The sequence below is a fragment of the Mizuhopecten yessoensis genome, unplaced genomic scaffold (assembly GCF_002113885.1).
Source record: "Mizuhopecten yessoensis strain PY_sf001 unplaced genomic scaffold, ASM211388v2 scaffold10905, whole genome shotgun sequence".
Lineage (NCBI taxonomy): Eukaryota > Metazoa > Mollusca > Bivalvia > Pectinida > Pectinidae > Mizuhopecten > Mizuhopecten yessoensis.
Window position 1 is genome coordinate 335,690 of NW_018408780.1, and position 22,716 is coordinate 358,405.

At 34.9% G+C, this 22,716-nt stretch overlaps 1 protein-coding gene across 2 annotated transcripts in view; it reads left to right on the forward strand.

The window, feature by feature from the left end:
• The window catches only part of LOC110463424 (low-density lipoprotein receptor-related protein 4-like), a 118,731-nt gene that overhangs the window by 58,660 nt on the left and 37,355 nt on the right, over window positions 1-22,716 (forward strand). For both annotated transcript variants that reach the window (XM_021518012.1, XM_021518013.1), the window contains exons 2-5: window positions 6,850-6,978; window positions 18,744-18,869; window positions 19,429-19,548; window positions 22,552-22,674. In XM_021518012.1, coding sequence (XP_021373687.1) covers window positions 6,850-6,978; window positions 18,744-18,869; window positions 19,429-19,548; window positions 22,552-22,674 — 498 coding nt within the window. The remainder of the gene's footprint in view (window positions 1-6,849; window positions 6,979-18,743; window positions 18,870-19,428; window positions 19,549-22,551; window positions 22,675-22,716) is intronic.

Below are 22,716 nucleotides of genomic sequence, written 5' to 3' on the forward strand. Positions count from 1 at the left end.
AGGATGGCTATACGGGTACATGTATATAACCGAGGTTTTGGAATTTGATTAAAAGGCTTTGTCACCTGATGAAGATTCAAATATGTCAACAAATGTTTACAAAAATGTGTAACTGTTGACAATATTTTCATATGTAACAATTTTTAAACAACTTTCAATTTCTGATAAAATTCAAGATTTGCAAGAAGTAAAAATTCTATATTGAAGAGATATTGTCTGGCTAAATGGTCAAGCTTAGTGCTGGAAATTAATGTTTCGTCTTCACCTGTACACATTACACTGAAAAAAGACCAAATTTTTTAGATCATGAAAAATATTTGTAATAAACTCAGTATTTCAACAGTCTCCAATTACCAAGATGTCCTTTTTTTGCAAGTTTGTTATACAAAATGTTTGACTGTATTCTAAAAGATACTACATACAGTGTTATTAACTTTTTTTCATGGATTGGTTTAAATAATTACCTGTGTATTTACTTCCCTGAGCCTCATAATGAGGTTTCACTTTTTTCATCTTTTGGTTATGTTACATACATGCACCATTAAATCTCTCGAACTTTCCACTTCTTACATAAATCAGTGATATTTTCTGAAAAAATAATGCCTGTCTCCTTAACTGGTACATTGTTCTGTCACTCGGCTGACTCTAAAAAGCAAGATACAATATATATATATATATACCATGTACATGTCATGATGGCCTGAACACTAGATCCTACATGTGTGATACGGTATATTCTCTGTGATTCAGAGTCAGAAAACATAGCTTTCAGAAGACAATTTATTGTAACATTTTGGTATATAATTTTTTGGAAATAAATGTTGTAGGGAATGAAAGATGTGACTCCCCTTGAATCAGATTAGGGTGAATCAAAATATTAAAAATTGGATAAAAACATTAAGACTTCTGCATGTCTGATATTTTAATCATCCTTTGAGCAGTTGATATTTTCTGACCACACTTACTCTGATATCCCAGAGGTTTGCTCTGGCCTTAGATTGGCTGACACTGTGATATTCTGGGTTTTTTCCCATTTTCATCAGGCCAATTTTGACAAAACCTTATACAAATATTTCTATTATGTCTCTGACCATGTGTTGTTATTTTTCAAACAATTCAACATTGAAGATGGCAATGCAACCTGTTCTATGATTGGAGTTTCCACTTCTTTTCATTCAATATGAAAAGCTTGGGGAAACTTGATCTGAATAACACTCTTTCTCTGATTCACTGAGACTTATTTAAGTGATTTTTAATCTGTCATATCAATATAAACCAAACAGCATCCTTACAAATTCTTTAATGTCATTATAAGAAATCTAAGATGGCCACCATGATATTCAGGTTTGCAGAAATATTTCAAATTCTTGTTTAGTTCAGGTAACAACAGAAACGGTTGAGCTGCACAAGCCCATCAGGCCTCTTGTTTAGAAAAATAAAATTGCACAATATCAGCTGTTACAATGAATCCCAGCATATTTTTAACTAGTGTGAAAGTATTTGTCACAAAGATTGCTTATAAGATTGTAGTAAATCTATTTATAGCTACAAAGTTGCAGGTGTAGCTTAATGTCTCATTAGAATTAATTGCCTTGATTTAACCTTTTCTTTCCAACATATCTTTAAATTGTGATAAATTAACTGCCTTGAAGTTGATTGTCATGATGCAGTTTTTTGCCATCAATTGCTCATCATTCTACATTCACAAACGTGCTAGAACTTTTCACAGGTTTTTGCATGTTACAAGTCATTCTGCTGCCAAAAACAATATGTAAAACCTGATACAAAACCTCTCGTATGACTGGCATTTGCAAATCTTTTCACCACAAACATTTACACAGACAGATTACAACATTTTAGTGAAGCAGAAGGTGTTATCAGAAACACTTTCAAACAATTGCGATGGATTGTTTTGGAGCACGTTGTGTTTGAGTTGCTGATGGGTGTGCACAGTTATCACAGTCTGCAGATGTGCATCCATGTAGTCTGGTATGATATTGATGAAATGATAGATTTCCCCCGTAGGGGGATCCGGAACACGTACTGCTTCCAAGTTCTCCCTTTGAAATGGAATTTTGTTTTTAGTATGTCTGTCAGTATATATCTCCACAGAGTTTCTCTGAAGATCTTAGAGGATTCCAATGTGCAGACAGATATGAAACATTTTTTTTAGTGCTTGCTTGTTCCCTCTGAAATATGATCCAAAGTTTTGTTACAAATGCAGATCCCTATTTTTGTATAGGAGGGTTTTAGTGTAATTCCCATCTGAGTTAGTCTCCTACAGGAGAATGTGTTTAATTGGCATAGTGCTATATTATCTAAGTTATAGTTACATTTACATGATAAACATTGAAAATGATGCAATCTTGATTAGACTGTCCGAGAAAAGTCCAGAAATGTATTATTTTTAAACACAAAGTTTTTTCGTTTTTTCTTTTTGAAATATTCAAATTTCATTTATGTCTGTCAGTTTTTAAGTAAACAAATTAGGAATATTCTGATTACATTGTACTGCCAGAGGGTAAACATTCTCAGAAACAAAGTTTGCTTTAACTCACACCTTTCCCAAAACCTCCCACCTTTTGTATCTAAAAGGCAATGCAATACAATATAGGATTGTTGTGTTCTCTGTGTATAGAGCTCTGTACATGTGTCAGTTGATACTGTCTGTATACATTACTATGGGAGGAGTGGTAACTCTGTTGGTCATCCTGTTGCAGATAAGGACTTGACACTGCAATAAAAAGATATTGTTGTCTATATTATATTGTCTTCACAATTGAAACATGGTTCAGATACCAATCTAATCTCTGATACACTTGAAGCTAATTAAAGAAGCTAACATTCCTTTTGGTGATATATATTCAAGCAAATGTTTTATCTTGGAGCGCATGATTTTTGTTGAAGGACTGGATGTTTCTAAAAATAGAATTATGGCGGTGTCTCCAAACAATGAAACGTCCCGCTTCCTAAGCTTTTTTTTTTTTTTTTTTTTTTTCAGATTGCTTACATTACCGTTTTGAAAATAATAAAACAATTGTAGACTTTAACTGTATCTTATATTCCCCCTAATCCTTTTCTAGTTTGAGCACACCTTTACCATAATTTCTGACTATAGTATAAAAATGTATGAGTATTTTGGTAGACTTTTTGAAAGCTCTGCAATCATTTGAAGTTTCCAAAATTGCTTTTCACACCCTGGACACTTTTTAGGACAAACATTATACATATAGTATGAGCTGGAGTCAAAAGTAATAATATATTGGAGTGGTAAATAAAACAATACTGAAATGTCAATAGTGTGTATCAGGTTTATATATATAAACATGGACCTGTCAAGGTTGTTTGAAGGTTATCAGCAAAGCTCTAACTAGCAGACAATGGTTTCCTTCAGTTCATATTGAGTTTTATTAAAACTATTGGCTGAATCCATAAAACAAATCACGACTGTCGCGTCCTTATATCTGTAGGTTAGAGCACTATAATGCTTCAGATAATGTTGTTCGTACATTGCTCATCAGTGAGTGCTAAAAGAAACGGGGTTTAGCTTTTGCTGTTGTAAAAGAAAAGAAAAAAGTGTTTGCCTGCACGTTTACATGTTTTCATGTGGCTTGGACGATCATGTTTTACATGTCTGGAAAGCCTTAAGATCTCTGAAAAAATAGACTAGATGCCATCTGTGATTGAATGTAATTTAGTTGACACGGGGGGGGGGGCTTAATTGTGAGCAACTCCCCTGTTCACATAATTTCAACATCGTCCGCCATCTTGGATTTTATCTCACCGCTACTGTTGAGTGTCCAGTAAATATTTCAACATAAAAAAGTTCATGTTGTACAAATAACCAGAAGACACAAATAAAATTTCATGTTTGTTAAAAAATATAACCCTTAGGCTGCTGTTTTGAAAAGTGGGGAGGGGGTTTATTTGCGAGAGGGGGTTTATTGCCGGTAAAATATGGTAAGTAAGCCAAGGTCCGCAATTGCTCATGGCATGCTTCGACCATGGCTAAGCTAGTATTGTTGACCATCATGGTCACTTTTTTTCATAGAGGAGGCACTGCAACGTAATTAACAGGCCTTCTAGTACTATGTCTCTGTTTTTTGTCTGCGTTTTGTTAATTAAGAAAATATGGGTTTGCTAAAGCTGAAGTATCGATTAAAGTAACTTTATAGATATATAAAGGTATATGTTATAAGGAACATGGAGATTTCAAATTCCAACCAAGTTAATTATCTCGTAGTCATTTGTAGATCCTGTTACAAGGCATTTCAACTTAGTTATATTAAATAACTCAATATCTTAAAAAAACCTTTCATGATCTTTAAATTAATCTGACATATCAGTTTGAAGTGTCTGTAAAGTAGACCATCTCCAACATATTATTGTCAGTTTCCAGAGCGTTGAAACCTCAAGGCAAATAAATGTTCGTCTATTTTGAGAAAGCAATAAAAAACACGGGTCTTGAATATGTTAAGTTGTTAGAAACAATTCCACTGTAATTAAGTTGATGGATTTTGATTACAGAATGCACACACCTCCTAATTAATTAATCACATACATGTATGCATGGGGAGTTTAACAAGCAGGGCAGTTTTTACTTGTGTTGGCATTTGTTATCGACTAGCATTCCTGGCGAACGGTGAGCAGCAGTGTGCACTGTATAATTGTGATGTCCTACGGAGACAAAGTACAGACCTCCAAATGCTGCCTGTGGTAGCTGACATGTGTAGGATAGAGCTTCCAGGCTTTCAACACGTTACATACGCATATGATGTGAAACTAATTGTTGTATTATGTAAACATTTCCAATGATGGCATCCAGATTGACCTAGTTTCACCATATTTAAAGATTCATTACTAGCTTATACTGAGACTTATAGAGCGCTCCACACAACAAATTAGTAAAATATTTTATTCATGTGGTGTTTTATGGATTTGAATAATATACATTTTGCTAGAACGTATGCCTGCATGGGCAAGAACAAAATATTTAAATGAACTGATCATTTGGGAAAGTAAATATTTTCAAGTATTCGCCGAAAATACTGGTCCCACAATTATAATTAACGTATGCAGTTAGTGTTTCGGCTTGACTATTGGTATATTCCTTATATATTCCTACAAAGTATTGTTGGCTATTGTCATTGAAAATTACTACAATTACTGTCAGTGATAGTAGTGTATCTGAGGGTATACATTGTATGCTTCATTAGTGACCTTTGTGGCTGACCTTTACCCTTGCCTTTGACCTTTCTTTGACATCAGTTGTTGATTTCTTTTATAAAACAAAATAATCATTATAATTGACCTCAATAGTTAGTGATTGTCCATTACCTCTATCATTGCTGACCGGTATCATTGTTAACCATTATATACCATTCTAAAAGGAATACCAATAATGATTTCTCCAATTCCATATTTTCTGTTGACCTATAACCTCCTTAATTGATTACTCTACTGCTCAACAGAAATACCCTCCTACTGTATAGTTACAAGTTCTGATATCTGCTTGGGACCCCTGTCCCATGCTTTCTATCATGGTTCCAATTAATGCAACAGTATTGACATTCCAGAACCTGACTACATTAATTCATACCACAACTGATTGTCAACTTTTTGACACAATCATATGATAAAGGTTGTTCCAGTAAAGAAGCTCTGTAATAGACAATTTGTGTGAAGATTACCAGATTTCTAAAACATTATATTCAAAGTGTTTCTTTTTTCCTCATCCCATCCTCAGACCCGGCCAATTGCTAATGTCTCTAGCTGACAACAGTCTACTAAGAAATTAAACGTTTGTTTTACAATTCATTACCTTGAAAATAAACCCAGAAATGTACATCAATCATTAATTGATAAGCGAGACTGTCATTGATGGCAGAGCGAGGTAAAGACATGAGGAAAACTAGATATCCTAATGTAATAAAAGCGTACACAATTACTGTCCTCACTGAAACGTATAAACAAACTTTTATATTGGGAAATTGCCAATGTATTATCTCAATTTGCAGTGTGTATATTGCACTGAGCATTATCTCCCTTGCCTTGGTTCAATTGTTTTATGGAAAATGAGCCACCAGGTCATGTTCGTCTTTGTAGATGCATCATCAGGGCTGTCTAATGGCTTTTGTATGAGGACTGAAGTCGGTCATCATCTGTCCCTTGGTGGTACATGATGGGCTCCAGGCCATAATATGCCACCCAACGTAATCTAATGGTCCTGTATCAAAATTAACCCACTGGTCCTTTAATTTTAAGAGTATCAGTATATACGTATTAGCAGTTACAGGTTTTGCAGCATAAAACTTAAAATATGTATTAGTTGAAATACCATCACATATTATCCATATGTTTGTATACGTAGTTACTGGTATGTAAGATTTAATGTGTAGACATTTTTGGTATATCATTCATTGAAATATTTAAAGATAAAAAGATGTTTAAATATTCAGTATGATAAAGACTAATTATCATACTTAATATCACAAGATACAATCTATGCCCAATTACTAGAATTCGCAAATTTACGGTCAATTCCATCCAGACTTTTTAGTGATGTAAAACACTTTATGCAAATATCATTTCTGCAAAATTTTGTCTTGGATTTTGATATTGCAGCTATCTAAAAGTCTTGGTTCAAAAGACAATATGTTTATTACCATAAGGGAGATAATTATATCATAACAGAGTATACTCTCTTCTGTAAGGTAGGATACATCCTTAAATGAGTTTTACTTTAATACATTGTAATAATACATATATATATATATGTATACAACCCTAGTGTTGACAACAAGTAAGGGAGATAACTAAAGGTGTTTTTACCATCTTTTGTTTATACAGAAATCCGAGGTTTTCCGTGTACCTGCCCACCCCACTTGTTTTCCTGTGGGAATTGTATCTGTATCCCAGAGAGATGGGCGTGCGATGGGGACAATGACTGCCAGAACAACTATGATGAGGCGCATTGTGGTATGTATCACTTCCTGTCTGTCAGCTGTATTCTTTACCTTTAAAACTTGTCCACTATGATGAGGCACATTGTGGTATATCCACTTCCTGTCTGTCAGCTGTATTCTGTACCATTAAAACTTGTCCACTATAAACTCAGATATCTGTATTTTTTTCATTCATTGTCCCAATGACCTAATTAGCAATAACAAACAAGTTTTAATATACAATTAAACAACTACATTATGAGATTTGATGATACGCTGAAACAAAGCATTGATTGTGGCGTCACAATATGAAAATGTATGTAGTTACAATCAGTTGGTCATGCAGCATACAGCTCCTCTGCATTATGGATTCCAACATTCGTCAGGCTTAATGAGGTTTGATTATACATTGAAACATCTTTCCAAAGTAAAATGAAAATAGATCATTTTAATCATTTACAGCATAAACTATAACTTTCAGTTGATGTTTCCTAACCACAAACAAATGTTGTCTGGTAATCTTATGTCTATTACAAGGTGTTAGTTTGAAACAACATAATCTAAAAAACAGTTAATAGTTCTCTCTAAATATATATACAGTTACTTGGCAAGCAGTTTAAGGAAGCATCTTGTGATCACAGAACACTCAACAGGATCTTGCCATACTCAGCATAGCAGCTGATATCATGATTATTTCCATAAGACTATGCTATATGTTACAAATATTTCATTTTAGTTTTTAATTTGAAATACCTTGGACTTCAACTAATTTGTCAAAGGATATTCTTGCAACTTTAAAAATGTATATCCCTGAATTAAGGAAGATAAAATTATATCAGACAACTTACTAAGATAGGATCTTACATGGTTTTATATGAGTGATAAAGCATTCATAAGTTTGTCAATTTGGTGAGCTTCTGAATGAGAAATTCTTTTTATCACATGATAAAAAAACCTGCAGCAAACATTTCAAAAGAAGACTTTCCATGTCATTTTTTATGTTTAAAATTCTGGCATCTTGGCTCTGTATATTAAGTTTCCATTGTGATGTCATAATCTGAAAGCCTGTAACCGTGATTATATTATCATTTTATGACAGCCTGATAGGTCATATAACATTGAGTTTGTATACAGAGTATTTCATTGAATCGTAATTATCATATATGTTATAAACCCCTTCCAAAGAAACTGTAGTTCTGTTGCTAATTAATCTGCTGTATCATTACAGTGAATATTAAAATTTTGTTTTAAAAGCATCGGACCTATCTTTCTATTTATTCAATATAGATTTTGTATTTGACCAAACAGTTCTTTTTTGAAATGTGAACACAGCAAAACTTTGAATCTCGTAAAAGTGACTGTAACTTTGTCATAAACACATAAAGCTTTGATCGGTCAGATTGACTCCAAAGACACTGGTATTATAATGACTGACAGAATTGTACACTTGAATTATCGTTTTGGGTAATAACAGTTATAAAGATAGAATTATCAAATTATTTCGGGATGTTTTTCAATGGTTTATTTGCTAGTGAATGGATCCCTTTTATAGGTTTGTGCATGCGCTCTGAATGACTCTGTACTCGCTTAAAATACACAAATCACGCACTGCTAAATCATGCCACTGAAAAAAGTCTAAATTATTTAAATATCCTGCAAAAATGTTTTGTAAACAAGTTTTTACAAAAACAATTAGTAGTTTTTTTTTCATTTTACCTTTGTTTGGTATAATATTTTTTTAATTTTAATAAGTGGATGTTTATGTAAACGCATTTCACATATTTTTATGTGACTTCTGTAAATTATAAGGGGATTTGTCATGAAGTTTTCCTTACGCCTAGTTAATGTTTATTTCTGTAGCAGTAAATAGCTTTGTTCAAGGGTTAAATGTGAATTTGTTATTCAGAATGGGCCTAATTTGTACGCCCAACCCAAAATGGTTGTCGGTTTTAATGAGGGGGTTGTATTGAAGGGAACAAGGAGATTGATTCTTTGAGGCTGGGTTGTTTGATCCCAATAACCTAAAGCGACCAAGTGGTATTGAAGTTTATTTTGAAAACTAATACCTGTTTGATGAAGCAGTGATCTATGGTAGTTGTTAAGATGGAGGTCGTTTGATATGGAGTACGGTGTAGTTTTATTGTGGAATTAAAATATAAGGTAATCTCAATTTCCTATTAGGGGTTAATTAGCGATAACATCCATAGAAATTTGTGAACACCATTTTTTTATGAATGAGCAAGCTGATTGTGACATTGGACTAGCATTGAACACAGATGTATAAAAGAACTGGATTTATCTGTTAAGTACAGTCAGATGTGGGATGGGTGTTCATCGTGATTCCTCGGAGATGGTTACACGTCTCATAGATCTAGAGTACAAGGAACCTTAGATCAGACATCAGAAGTCTTAGCTGAAACCTCACTTTAGAACCATAGTTTATTTCAAATGTCTATCTTGCATATGATTAATTTAAAATCAAGTTAAAATGTAAAATTTTAAAACAATTTTTGGTCATAAATACATGTTTCTAATACCATGAGAGCCGGATGATACCACACATTGCTGTCACATACACATGTGTACAAGATTCAGCAAACTTCTTAATGTCCTATGAAACTAGAATAAGTTTGGTTTCTTTTTATCATAACGACTCATAAAATATATTATCTAATTATAATCTGACACATTTTGTATAAAAGTTTGACAAGAAAAAGCTGAGTTTGTGTTACTGATAAATGAATTAAGGATCCCCGTACCACTGCCAAAAAATGTTAACTATTAAATATAAGTATACGTAATGGAAACTGTTTCTTCAGGCATGACTATAGCTTTAATAAATCATTACTGAAAAGAAATCCATTCCTTGTGCGACGTTTTTGAGAAATGGTTTACGGTGAAATAAAGAAAATATAATCAACAACAGTGCTCTGAGTGTAAAACTTCAGCGAGGCTAGACTGGGATTTGAAACCCTAACTTAAGATTGTAATATACATTGGTCAATGGAACTATCCTGGTCCAACTGTGCTGCAATTCTATCATAACGGAAATTAAGGGGAGGTTACTGTACATGTATAAAGGAAAAACCTGTGCAATGGGGCAGGGATCCTTAAGGATTTTTAATATATCAAATCATGAGGTTATTATATATAGTAAGATGCTATAAATACATGTGATATCTGGACAGAGGTATCTATCACACAGGTAGCTATAAATACATGTGATATCTGGAAAGGAGGTATCCATCACACAGGTAGCTATAAATACATGTGATATCTGGACAGAGGTATATATCACACAGGTAGCTATAAACACATGTGATATCTGGACAGAGGTATCTATAACACAGGTAGCTATAAATACATGTGATATCTGGACAGAGGTATCCATCACACAGGTAGCTATAAACACATGTGATATCTGGACAAAGCTATCCATCACACAGGTAGCTATAAGTACATGTAATATCTAGACAGAGGTATCCATCACACAGGTAGCTATAAATACATGTGATATCTGGACAGAGGTATCCATCACACAGGTAGCTATAAACACATGTGATATCTGGACAGAGCTATCCATCACACAGGTAGCTATAAATACATGTAATATCTGGACAGAGGTATCTATCACACAGGTAGCTATAAATGCATGAGATGATATCTGTACAGAGGTATCCATCACACAGGTAGCTATAATACATGTGATATCTGGACAGAGGTATCCATCACACAGGTAGCTATAAATACATGTAATATCTGGACAGAGGTATCTATCACACAGGTAGCTATAAATGCATGAGATGATATCTGGACAGAGGTATCCATCACACAGGAAGCTATAAATACATGTGATATCTGGACAGAGGTATCCATCACACAGGAAGCTATAAATACATGTGATATCTGGACAGAGGTATCCCTTACACAAGTAGCTATAAATACATGTAATATCTAGACAGAGGTATCCATCACACAGGTAGCTAAAAATACATGTGATATCTGGACAGAGGTATCCATCACACAGGTAGCTATAAATACATGTGATATCTGGACAGAGGTATCCATCACACAGGTAGCTATAAATACATGTGATATCTGGACAGAGGTATCCATCACACAGGTAGCTATAAATACATGTGATATCTGGACAGAGGTATCCATCACACAGGTAGCTATAAATACATGTGATATCTGGACAGAGGTATCCATCACACAGGTAGCTATAAATACATGTGATATCTGGACAGAGGTATCCATCACACAGGTAGCTATAAATACATGTGATATCTGGACAGAGGTATCCATCACACAGGTAGCTATAAATACATGTGATATCTGGACAGAGGTATCCATCACACAGGTAGCTATAAATACATGTGATATCTGGACAGAGGTATCCATCACACAGGTAGCTATAAATACATGTGATATCTGGACAGAGGTATCCATCACACAGGTAGCTATAAATACATGTGATATCTGGACAGAGGTATCCATCACACAGGTAGCTATAAATACATGTGATATCTGGACAGAGGTATCCATCACACAGGTAGCTATAAATACATGTGATATCTGGACAGAGGTATCCATCACACAGGTAGCTATAAATACATGTGATATCTGGACAGAGGTATCCATCACACAGGTAGCTATAAATACATGTGATATCTGGACAGAGGTATCCATCACACAGGTAGCTATAAATACATGTGATATCTGGACAGAGGTATCCATCACACAGGTAGCTATAAATACATGTGATATCTGGACAGAGGTATCCATCACACAGGTAGCTATAAATACATGTGATATCTGGACAGAGGTATCCATCACACAGGTAGCTATAAATACATGTGATATCTGGACAGAGGTATCCATCACACAAGTTATTTACTATAAATACATTCCAGCTATGAGGTATCCACCAAGCAGGTTGTTGTGAGATAAAAGAGAAGTTTTGTGTTGTAGAGGTGCTTCCAGTGAAAATTCTTCAACAACTTTATAGGGTTTTGAATGGGACCTCCTGTGTCTACTGGTAATCTGTATTAGTGTTCTCATTAAAAACTAGACTTATTATGGCAGAACTTGAAATATCTATATATAATTGCCTAGTTCAAGGCATGAAGTCTTAAGCAGGTGAAATACACCTGTGTTATTACGTTCTCCCAATTGCAAATTAAGGTTGTATGTGCCCATAATTATACCTTTAATGCATGTAAAAATGTCTTCTTTTTGTCAGTATCTTTATGGCCACTTAGTGGTTAGTGGGGAGGGATAAAACTGGAATCAGGTGCCAGTTAATCTGTCTGTAGATGATATCTTTCCTGGACAACTTATCCTACAGTTTTCATCCATATTTCCTTCAAAACTCATTGATGTTGTCACTGCACTGTGAAGAGCTGTGTTTACCTTGTTGATCTGGCAGTATTTACAAGAGTTTTGCCTTTACAAAATTATATACACCAATTTTTATTCAGACAACCACTAGAGTTTTTATTAAAATTTCGGGAAACTCTGAACAGTGCATGTACATTCTGAAGTCATGCTTTAAAGGACTTATATATCCCTTTTGTGAAATTCTTAGCCAATTAAGTAAGTCTTGTTTATGCGGATTTACATATACATTGTGTCTCAGAATAATGCTCATTGATGACTGAATCCTTTAAACAGATTTTTAGGAAACTTACTACACATAGTCATGACTTGATATAACTGTATATATATTCATTGCAATTAAACTTATCTTTGACTAGTTTTATCAGGGAACAGGGTTTATTAGTTAGCCTGTGGCTTATAGTTAAAAATCATGAAAATATGTTTGTCAGGAAAAAGCTACAACACAATGAGGCAAGGACACTATATTTCATACAAATAGGCATTGCCGATATGATACACATAATTTGGTCAAATTTTCGAAAAATGTACGGGAGTCTAGATATAGAAAAACAGTTGGCAAATTTGGACCACATTTCATTGGAATTTAGACATGGGTGATAATGTCAAGGTCATTTAATGACCTTAGACCTATTGGTAATGTAAGATACCCAAGTAGATATCATATGTCATCCCGTACTACTTTATTCTCTCTGATCTAAAAACAATGAGTTATTTAGCAGGTTGTTTTGTTTATAAGGGGGCCTCCTTATCTCACTAACATGGCCTCAGTTTTCTCCTCAGATGTGTGAAATGTATATAAAATCTTGTAAGAATCCTACTCTGACTGACACTGGAATTTTCTTTTTTTCATTCTTCAGTCAACTTAGCATTTTAAGATTAAGCTCAAGTAAGCTATATTACCATCATTATCCATCTTTCATGTTGGTCATTCATGACTTTTTTGCACTATTTTTAAGTAAGTATTTGACAGACATGATTCATTTTCCGGAACATTGAAAATTGGTGGCAATTTGAAAATTACAGAGGAAAAGCTGTTCATTCTGAGTCATAATGAAAGCTTTGATAAACAAAGTGAAAGTTTCTACAATGGAATGATTTTACTTAAATTAGAACTTCATAAATCATTGAAGATATATCTGTACGTAGAAAAACAGCTACTTCAGTCTAAGGTTCCCATCACAGATCGGTTTTTGAAGCAGTGTTATGTTTTGTGTGGGTTTTAAATTCCAACAGTCTGCAAGTCACCATCTATATGATTTTCTTAAAGCCTGTCATGGATATTTAAAGAGCCTTCAACATCAGTGTCGATTGGGAAGATTATCTCCAGGGTGCCTTTCACTGGGCGAGGGGGTCTCGACAGATTGGGCATCTCATTGTTGGAGGGTGGGGGCTTCATGTAGACAGGTTTTCTGCTCCATTGGGAAGGGTGGAGCTCTTTTATAAAACCATCTCTCATCAAAATGCCAACAACTATCCGCCTTTACAAACTCTTTTGTGCGTGTAAATGTCTGTGTCTTGATATCCCATCTGAGGAAAGGGTCTTTTCACAGGTTCATTTAATAATTCTTTGATATTTTTAGTTTTGGCTTAAATGATTCTGTTGTTTAAATATTAAACATAGGTATATGAAACCTGTGTTATCATATATAATTTTGCTTTGAATTATTTTTATTTTATTCTAATCTGATAGCCTATTATATAGCAAAAATACCAGTATTTTAGTATCATTCCATCTAATCCCGTTTAATATTCAGTGTTTGACATTTAAATGAGAACCCCTGTAGGTTCAACACATGATATATATCGTCTTCATTACCTGGAACATTACATGTCAAACCTTTACATACTAACACCTCCCTCAGTCTATTTACTTACATGTAATAGGTTCAACATGGATCATCATTGTCATTGCCATACATGTTGTATGACCTTTTATCAGAAACCTCCTCTGTCCAACAATGATATAATAAAGTATGACTTTCATCATCCTCAGAATAGATTTAAGGTCCAAAAGATTTAATAGTATATGGATTGGATGATTCCATCCTCCTATCACTCACTTGTTCTATAATAAGGATACTGTTGTTAATCAGACCTCCCTTACTGGGACCCCCCACCCCCCACCCCCAGTTACCTCCCTCAACAAGACCACAAAATGTCCAAAATTGGTTCAATAAATGTATGACCTTCATCAAAACCATCACCTGTCCATCATCAATACAATAATAAATGACCTCCCACCTCTTTATAAACCCTCTTTATTGGTTGGCTGGACAACTAAATTGGAACCCTTTGATCAGGACCGGTACCCCAAATTTCGGTCCCTGATTAATCCTGGCTAGAAGCTGTGTAGTCTTGAAGTGGCAGTTGCTCTACTCAAATTGAAGGCTATAGTACTACGGGCTTCCTTCCCCCTGTAGCAGGGGAGATGGAAAACACCCATTAACACTAATTACACAGAGTCGTAAAGGAGATGAAAAAAGGTATTACTAGGGTATTTATTTGGCTGCTAGCAATCGGCTTCTTCAGATAGGCATCTTAGACAACGAATACCCTGTTGACGAATACTCCCTGATAATGAACAGCCAAAATCACTTCTCAGATGGAGTGAAAAGTTACACTGGTGGAAATGTCAGGGGGGTTTCACATCAGATAGCGACCAACACTAAAAGTTTTTTGAGTCGAGGGTGTCTGTGGAAAACATGTTGTTATCTCAGTATGTAATCTCAAGGGGTTATAACCTTTTATTGTTTCCCATCATGTTTTACCTATTATTTCGGTCTTTCCAAACATTTCCAGTTTTTCTCGTTTCCGAAATATTAAGTAGTTAACATTCCCTCTGAACCATGTACTGTTAAACAACCCCTCACGTTTTACCCCTGACGTTGATTTTTTTTTATCCTTTGTAAATGCAGTTAAATGCTGTATTGTGGGAGCATGAAGGCCGCTAACACTCGACAGACAAGGTGTTATAGTGTAGGTAGAAGTCTGGAACTGTCATCACATGCATGCCTCTTCTCAGGCTGTGTAAGGCTTCGTGAGCGGAACAGCTACAGTGATCAAACATTGTTCCAGCACTTAGCATCAGCATGTTGATTATCATTGTCAGGGAATTTTACCTTCCTGTACTATATCTGAGTCTTATCCTATTTCATTACCTGTAATGAATACATGATAGGTCTATATTCAGTAGAGTAAAATATTTTATCACCCAGGAACGTTAATTTGGTTCAATAATTCTAAAAAGCATATTCTACTTACATAGCATTTTTAAAAACAGTTATATTTTGGAATAGTTTTTAACTGGACTTGAAGGGTCCTGTTATCTTCAGAGTTTGTGGCATCAATAAGGGACGACACTTTCAGAGGATGAAGGACCCTAAAGTAATGTTCTTGTCTACCCATCCATACATTACATGTACTTCGAGTATGGCCTCATATATTAATCTTTTATGAATTAGAATTTAATCCTGAAAACATTAATACTTTAACTTATAACCATCCATAAGTCCATTTAGTTTTTGCTTTTGCACGATATGATGAAATTTACAATTTTCATTGTACATGTACAAAGACTAAGACTGATTCTAAATTTGAGGGAAATCTGTGGGGACCAGATAAACAATAAGTATACTATACACTCATTTGTTGATTATGTCCATACAATGTTGTGATAAACTTTGACCCGATTGTAATTAAACCCATTCAGCATACATGTTATAAGGTAGTAAGTTTGAATTTGAAGGAAATCAGTCTGTATTTTAGAAGTACACAGCAATTTCATTTACTGCTAGGGCGATAAAGCAATTCAATATGAAGGGAAGTAACTCACTAAAAAGTGATGTTTATGAGAAAGACAGTGGAGGTAAAGAAGTTTTTATTTCAAACTTCAACTTGGAATTGATATTAATCTAGCTCATTAGGAATCTTAGCAATTATGAATTTCAAAAATTAAAGTGACATTTCTGGCAGTAGTTTGTGCTTGATGTCAATAAAGTGTTATTTCTAAACCAAACTTAACAAGGGAGATAACCCTTGAATCTTTATGACTATACATCCAATAATTGAACAGACATACAGTATATATACTGTATGTCTGTTCAATTATTATATACTGGTTGTACTGAATGTATACTGCTATATATACCAGGGCAGTATAGATGTACCATATACTGAAGGCATACTGCTGTACACAGGGCAGTATAGATGTACCATATACTGAAGGCATACTGATGTACACAGGGCAGTACAGATGTACCATATACTGAAGGCATAATGCTGTACACATGTACAGGGCAGTATAGATGTACCATATACTGAAGGCATACTGCTGTACACAGGGCAGTATAGATGTACCATATACTGAAGGCATACTGCTGTAAACAGGGCAGTATAGATGTACCATATACTGAAGGCATACTGCTGTACACAGGGCAGTATAGATGTACCATATACTCAAGGTTACAGGATTAGACTTCTGAAGTGTGTGTGTTCCTGTACATCTATAGGCCAGTATATGCGTGTCAGTTACCACTGATAAATAACATAAAACACTATCCTACTGCTCTTATCAAATACGTGCCCATGTCAACCTTTCCTTTACAACGTACCAAATTTTTATTAAAGGCTTGTAGAACTATACTCCTACAAATATCTACTGATTGCCTTAAAGTTATAAAAACATCAAGTTATCTGTCCGAACCAAAAAATATAAACATCATCAACCCACACAAACTTCTCCACAGCTGTTTAACCGAATGAAATTCCAATCAGAATTCAAATGTTTTAGCATCATTTTGGCAAAGTATCTTAGCTTTCTCAACCAAAAAAATCTTTTTATCAGTTTGTGAGACATGCGTTCATGTGTTGGATACTGATAGGTGTGCTGATAAGGAGCTGCAACTTGCTGCAATTTGTTGATGGTAGACTCTAAAACAAAGTTTCTAAACTTAAACATATATTTTGATATCGGAGAGGAGGAGGATGAAATATTATTTTTGAAGTTGAGCAGATGTTGGCTATAATTGACAGTTATTGTAGATATTTACGTTATGTTATATTTTTATGAATGAGAGATTATACAAGGAAACCCAACCAAATGTGATATTACCTGAAGGTGAAAGTGTTGTGTTAGTTCAAACACCAAGGGGAGTATTATGGTATGGGGTTGTCCGGCCGGCTGGCCTAAATTTTTGTTTGTCCGGCAATCACCTCCCCCCTTAAAGAATTTTGATTTGACAATTTTTCCAAATGTTATTGCCCTTTGTTTATTTCAGTATTTGATTTTTGTCCGGCAATCTCCTCCTACATTTTTCAACGGATCTCTTTGAAACTTGGTGTACATCATAATCATAATATGAAGTTGTGTCTCCCTTAAAAGAATTTTGATTCGACGATTTTTGTAGCATGTCAGCTATAAGTTGAGCTAGCCACTCTTAGAATGATGCAGATCTTATTTCAATGAAAGAAAGAATGACATTCGACGGGCCTATATTGTTCGGCGCCGCGGCACACTTGTTTTATTTTTGGCATGCTAAAATATCTATTGCCCTTATACTGTAGGGAAACACAATTATTTCTTTCTCTGAGGGCATCTCTATATTACCCGAATTGGTGTTAATTATATATCAAGGCCTGAAGTATTCATCAAGTCAATATTCTTGAAATTCAAGTGCTTTATTCGATAAATCATTTTGGTCTTCTCAACGTATTGACAAATAATCAGCAATGCATGGGAGTTACCCCAGTCTCATGATCATTTCTGTATTCATACAAAAGATACATTGTTGCATTGTATATACATTCCATTGGCTTCATGTTGTTAACAGCAGCCGAGGGTTATCTGGCTGACATGTCGGCTATATTTTGTGTTTTTCGGTGCATGTGTTCATTTGATTATGTTTAATTTGGTGTGATGTTATAAATGATATCTTGCAATACCAAATTTAATATAAATAAGTCATGTTTCAGTTAACATTGCTAAATTGGAAGAAGAAAGTCAAATAATAACATACGTTTGTTGTTGTTGTTATCGTCACAAATTTTACAGATTTTTGTGACAATTTCATAAATCACATGTTAGTGGATGAGGTTTTCATTGACTTTATTAATTTAGACATTCAGAATGGAAACATTACAGGATTCAAAGACTATTCTAAAGCTAAACAATTAACTTTGATGAAATTAATTGTGCACCTAATTTTGAAATAAATCACTTCAATAACTTGAATTAGAATTGAACTGTTCGTAATATTACTTGGTGGCTAGGTATAGAAACTCAGCAGGCAATAAGCTAATTGAGACAATTCCGCTCAAAGGGTGTCAAATCGTATTTCAAGTAAGAATGAATAAATGCAGTAATTATATAAAAAACACACTATTATTTGAATTTTACAGTGACAGGGACGACGCCCACCTGTCCAGCCAATCACTCCCCGTGTGACAATGACAGGTGTGTGAGTAACGACTGGATATGTGATGGGGACAACGATTGTGGGGACAACAGTGACGAACTCAAGTGTAGTAAGTTCTATTTTAGTTTTTCATTGTCTTTATTCAGAAAATGCATGATGGTTTAGTTTTTTTCATTAATACAATCATGAATGAAGTACCACTTAAGAATAATATAGAAGAGAGAGACTTAGAGATATATAACTGGTATGTTACAATTTACACATTGTATTGGTGATTTGTAAGAGAGTTACCTTCCCTAGTAAAACCACTGTAATTAATATGATCCAATATGTTTGACCTGAGCATTATCAATACATACAGGTACAAATTACAGTGTACCTTTCAAGTATGTTATCAATTAATTAATGAATTTCCAACGGCATTCTTAAAAAACAAAATGATGCCAGTTTCTTTTTGTAGAAATCTGAACTCTTTCCGAAAGGAAATACATATTACAATCAGGTTACAAAAACCCCTTAAATATAAGACATATTTAGTATGTGAATGCCTACAAATCATATACAATAGCGTATACAGATGAGACCGAAAAGGATCAACTTCAAATTGTCTTTTCCAGTGATTGACTGATAAAATTCTCAAGTTATGTATCACAAATGTTATTTTGCAGCCATGTCAACAGGCAGTTGTGATGAGAATGAGTTTCGCTGTGACAATGGTGTATGTATCCCGACAGGATGGAGATGTGACCATGACAATGACTGTGGGGACAATTCTGATGAGAAATGTTGTAAGTAATCCTGTCGCTGAAAAATTAACAAAATTGTTTACACCTTCTTAGGTCTTTTAAACAGTAGGTAGAAAAAAGGTTTAATTTTTATTTGAGGTTTCACCCATCCCTGTTGTTGATTGTTTTTGCATTTTGACTTTGAGTTGTGAAGTTTTTACTTCTGTGAATCTTGCATAGAGATATCGGAGAGAAAGTCGACTGTTTTCAATTTATCACCTTAGCTGTACAAGTTGAACTCTCACGGTGTAGTAATATTTCATTCCAGTTTTTAAGTTGCTGATATACAACCTGAGGCCCCGAGTCTGCTTCAGATATCTGCCAGAGTTGCATAACTTCGCATGTAATAAAAGTTGAAAGTAATTGATTTTGATGTTTTGATAAGGTTCTGCTGAGTTTTAATTTCAGTGTATCCTCCCTGTAGCTTACTGACTGGTGTAGTAATTGTAAGCTTTGTTCCATCAGTTTGGAGAACTGCTATGGCAGATTTCACTTTACCGTCGGGCAACATCACACACATATTATAGTGCGTTTATGGATTTCTATCAAATTTCACACAATTTTCAAAAGAAATTCAAGAGTTGTGGCAGTATTATCGAATTCTGAAAGTCGAAGTTATTATTTTTTCCTGTCATTCCGATTTAGCCCTGGAAAGTCATTTCTGAAAAGAAAAAAAAATAACATCTAAATGAAAATCTCAACAATATTTGGACAAAATTTTATAACAAGCTGTTTGTGAGATATCTTTGGGATGTTGATAATATTGGTATATTTTTTTTAGAAAAACACAGATACGAGGTATTCAAACATTTGTTTCACTGAACGAACCTGCTCGAGTACTGTATGAATTCCTTTCTGCTGATTCCCTGATTGCATGCCATTATGATAGAACATGTCTTACTGCATGATAAACATCAACTTTTAGTATTTCTGCTAGTAGTAGTAGAATTTTAATGAAGGACATAATAACAGATTTAGTATAAATGTATAAAACAAGGATACAGATTGTTCAGCTGAAGTCTACAGTTACCTTTATGCACCAAGTCAATTGAAGGAAGCTAGGTCACAACAGTTTCTGTCAGGGTACATATAAATCTTTTCCACGATAATATAAATCTTAATGTTTTACACATTTGATTACTTGCACTGTTGATGTTGTTTAATCTTGGAAACTGAAGCAGACTTTTTTAGGCTCCATCAGAATTATGTGTTGACTGTCTGGAGGAAACTAGACAGACACGTGTGAACATGTTTTGCTTATTTCTGCTGCCAACGATAACACAGAACAATCTGTTCACTTTCTTTTTCACAAAACATTTTACATGGCTACCAGAATGGATGCAAAAACAGCAATTTTTATTTTATTTTATTTTACATTCTGTCTGTTATTCAGCTCCCATACAAATTTTACTTTCTGTGAATTATCTCCCATACAACTTGCTTTCATGTCTGTGAAGATAAGATTACTGTATATGTCCTGCTCTTTTGAGCACTCATGGCACCTAACAAAATATGGCTTGAGGCATGTTTTATTGGTTTTCTGTGACTGTGTCCAGTGACAAACATAAATACAATAGTTTGCTCCTTTGGGGATGAGAAGGGGAATCTCAAGGGGGATGACTCTTATGTTGCCAAACGCTTGCCGAGTATTTAGCATCTTAAGAATCTTTCCCCAATTCCCCATCTGACCTCAATCAGGTGAATGATTCTTTTTCTCTTACCCTGTTGACCTTATCATATACATAAATTCAAAGTTCATGTTGTAGAGTCACTACCTTATTAAAGTAACATTAATGCATTGTTTATGCGATGTCAGTATATTGTTGAAGTGATGTCATACAATTATTTTGATGGGAACTCCCTTCTGTCTCAATCCTAGAGTGAGACAAGGATATCTCGACACAGGGGGGGGAAAGTGTGCATACACATGTCAAATTTAAGAGAAAATAATATGTGAACTTGTCTGTTTTTGGAGACAGAATTTATGTCACCTTACCGTGAACATTTTACAATACAGAACTTATGTCACTTGACCTTGTCTATTTTCGGTGTCAAAGGTTATTTTACTTGACCTTGTCTGTTTCCAGTGTCAGAGGTTATGTCACTTGACCCTGTCTATTTTCAGTGTCAGAGGTTATGTCACATGACCCTGTCTATTTTCAGTGCCAGAGGTTATGTCACTTGACCCTGTCTATTTTCAGTGTCAGAGGTTACGTCACTTGACCTTGTCTATTTACAGTGTCAGAGGTTATGTCACTTGACCTTGTCTGTTTCCAGTGTCAGAGGGTATGTCACTTGACCTTGTCTGTTTCCAGTGTCAGAGGTTATGTCACTTGATCCTGACTATTTACAGTGTCAGAGTTTAATGTCACTTGACCTTGTCTTTTTTCAGTGTCAGAGGTAATGTCACTTGACCCTGTCTATTTTCAGTGTCAGTGGTAATGTCACTTGACCTTGTCTATTTTCAGTGTCAGAGGTTATCTCACTTGACCCTGTCTATTTCCAGTTTCAGAGGTTATGGCACTTGACCTTGTCTACTTTCAGTGTCAGAGGTTGCGTCACTTGACCTTGTCTATTTACAGTGTCAGAGGTTATATCACTTGACCTTGTCTATTTACAGTGTCAGAGGTTATGTCACTTGACCCTGTCTATTTTCAGTGTCAGAGGTTATGTCACATGACCCTGTCTTTTTTCAGTGTCAGAGGTTATGTCACATGACCCTGTCTGTTTTCAGTGTCAGAGGTTATGTCACATGACCCTGTCTATTTTCAGTGTCAGAGGTTATGTCACCTGACCCTGGTTTTTTTCAGTGTCAGAGGTTATGTCACATGACACTGCAGTCTATTTTCAGTGTTAGAGGTTATGTCACATGACCCTGTCTATTTTCAGTGTCAGAGGTTATGTCACATGACCCTGGTTTTTTTCAGTGTCAGAGGTTATGTCACATGACCCTGCAGTCTATTTTCAGTGTCAGAGGTTATGTCACATGACCCTGTCTATTTTCAGTGTCAGAGGTTATGATGTGTAGTAGCAAACAGTTTGCCTGTGGTGATGGCTCCTGTATTCCTCAGTCATGGCGCTGTGATAAAGACCCTGACTGCACTGACGGAGCCGATGAGAAAAAGTGCAGTAAGTTGATGTGTAAAATTATTGATGTCTATTTTTGTTTCA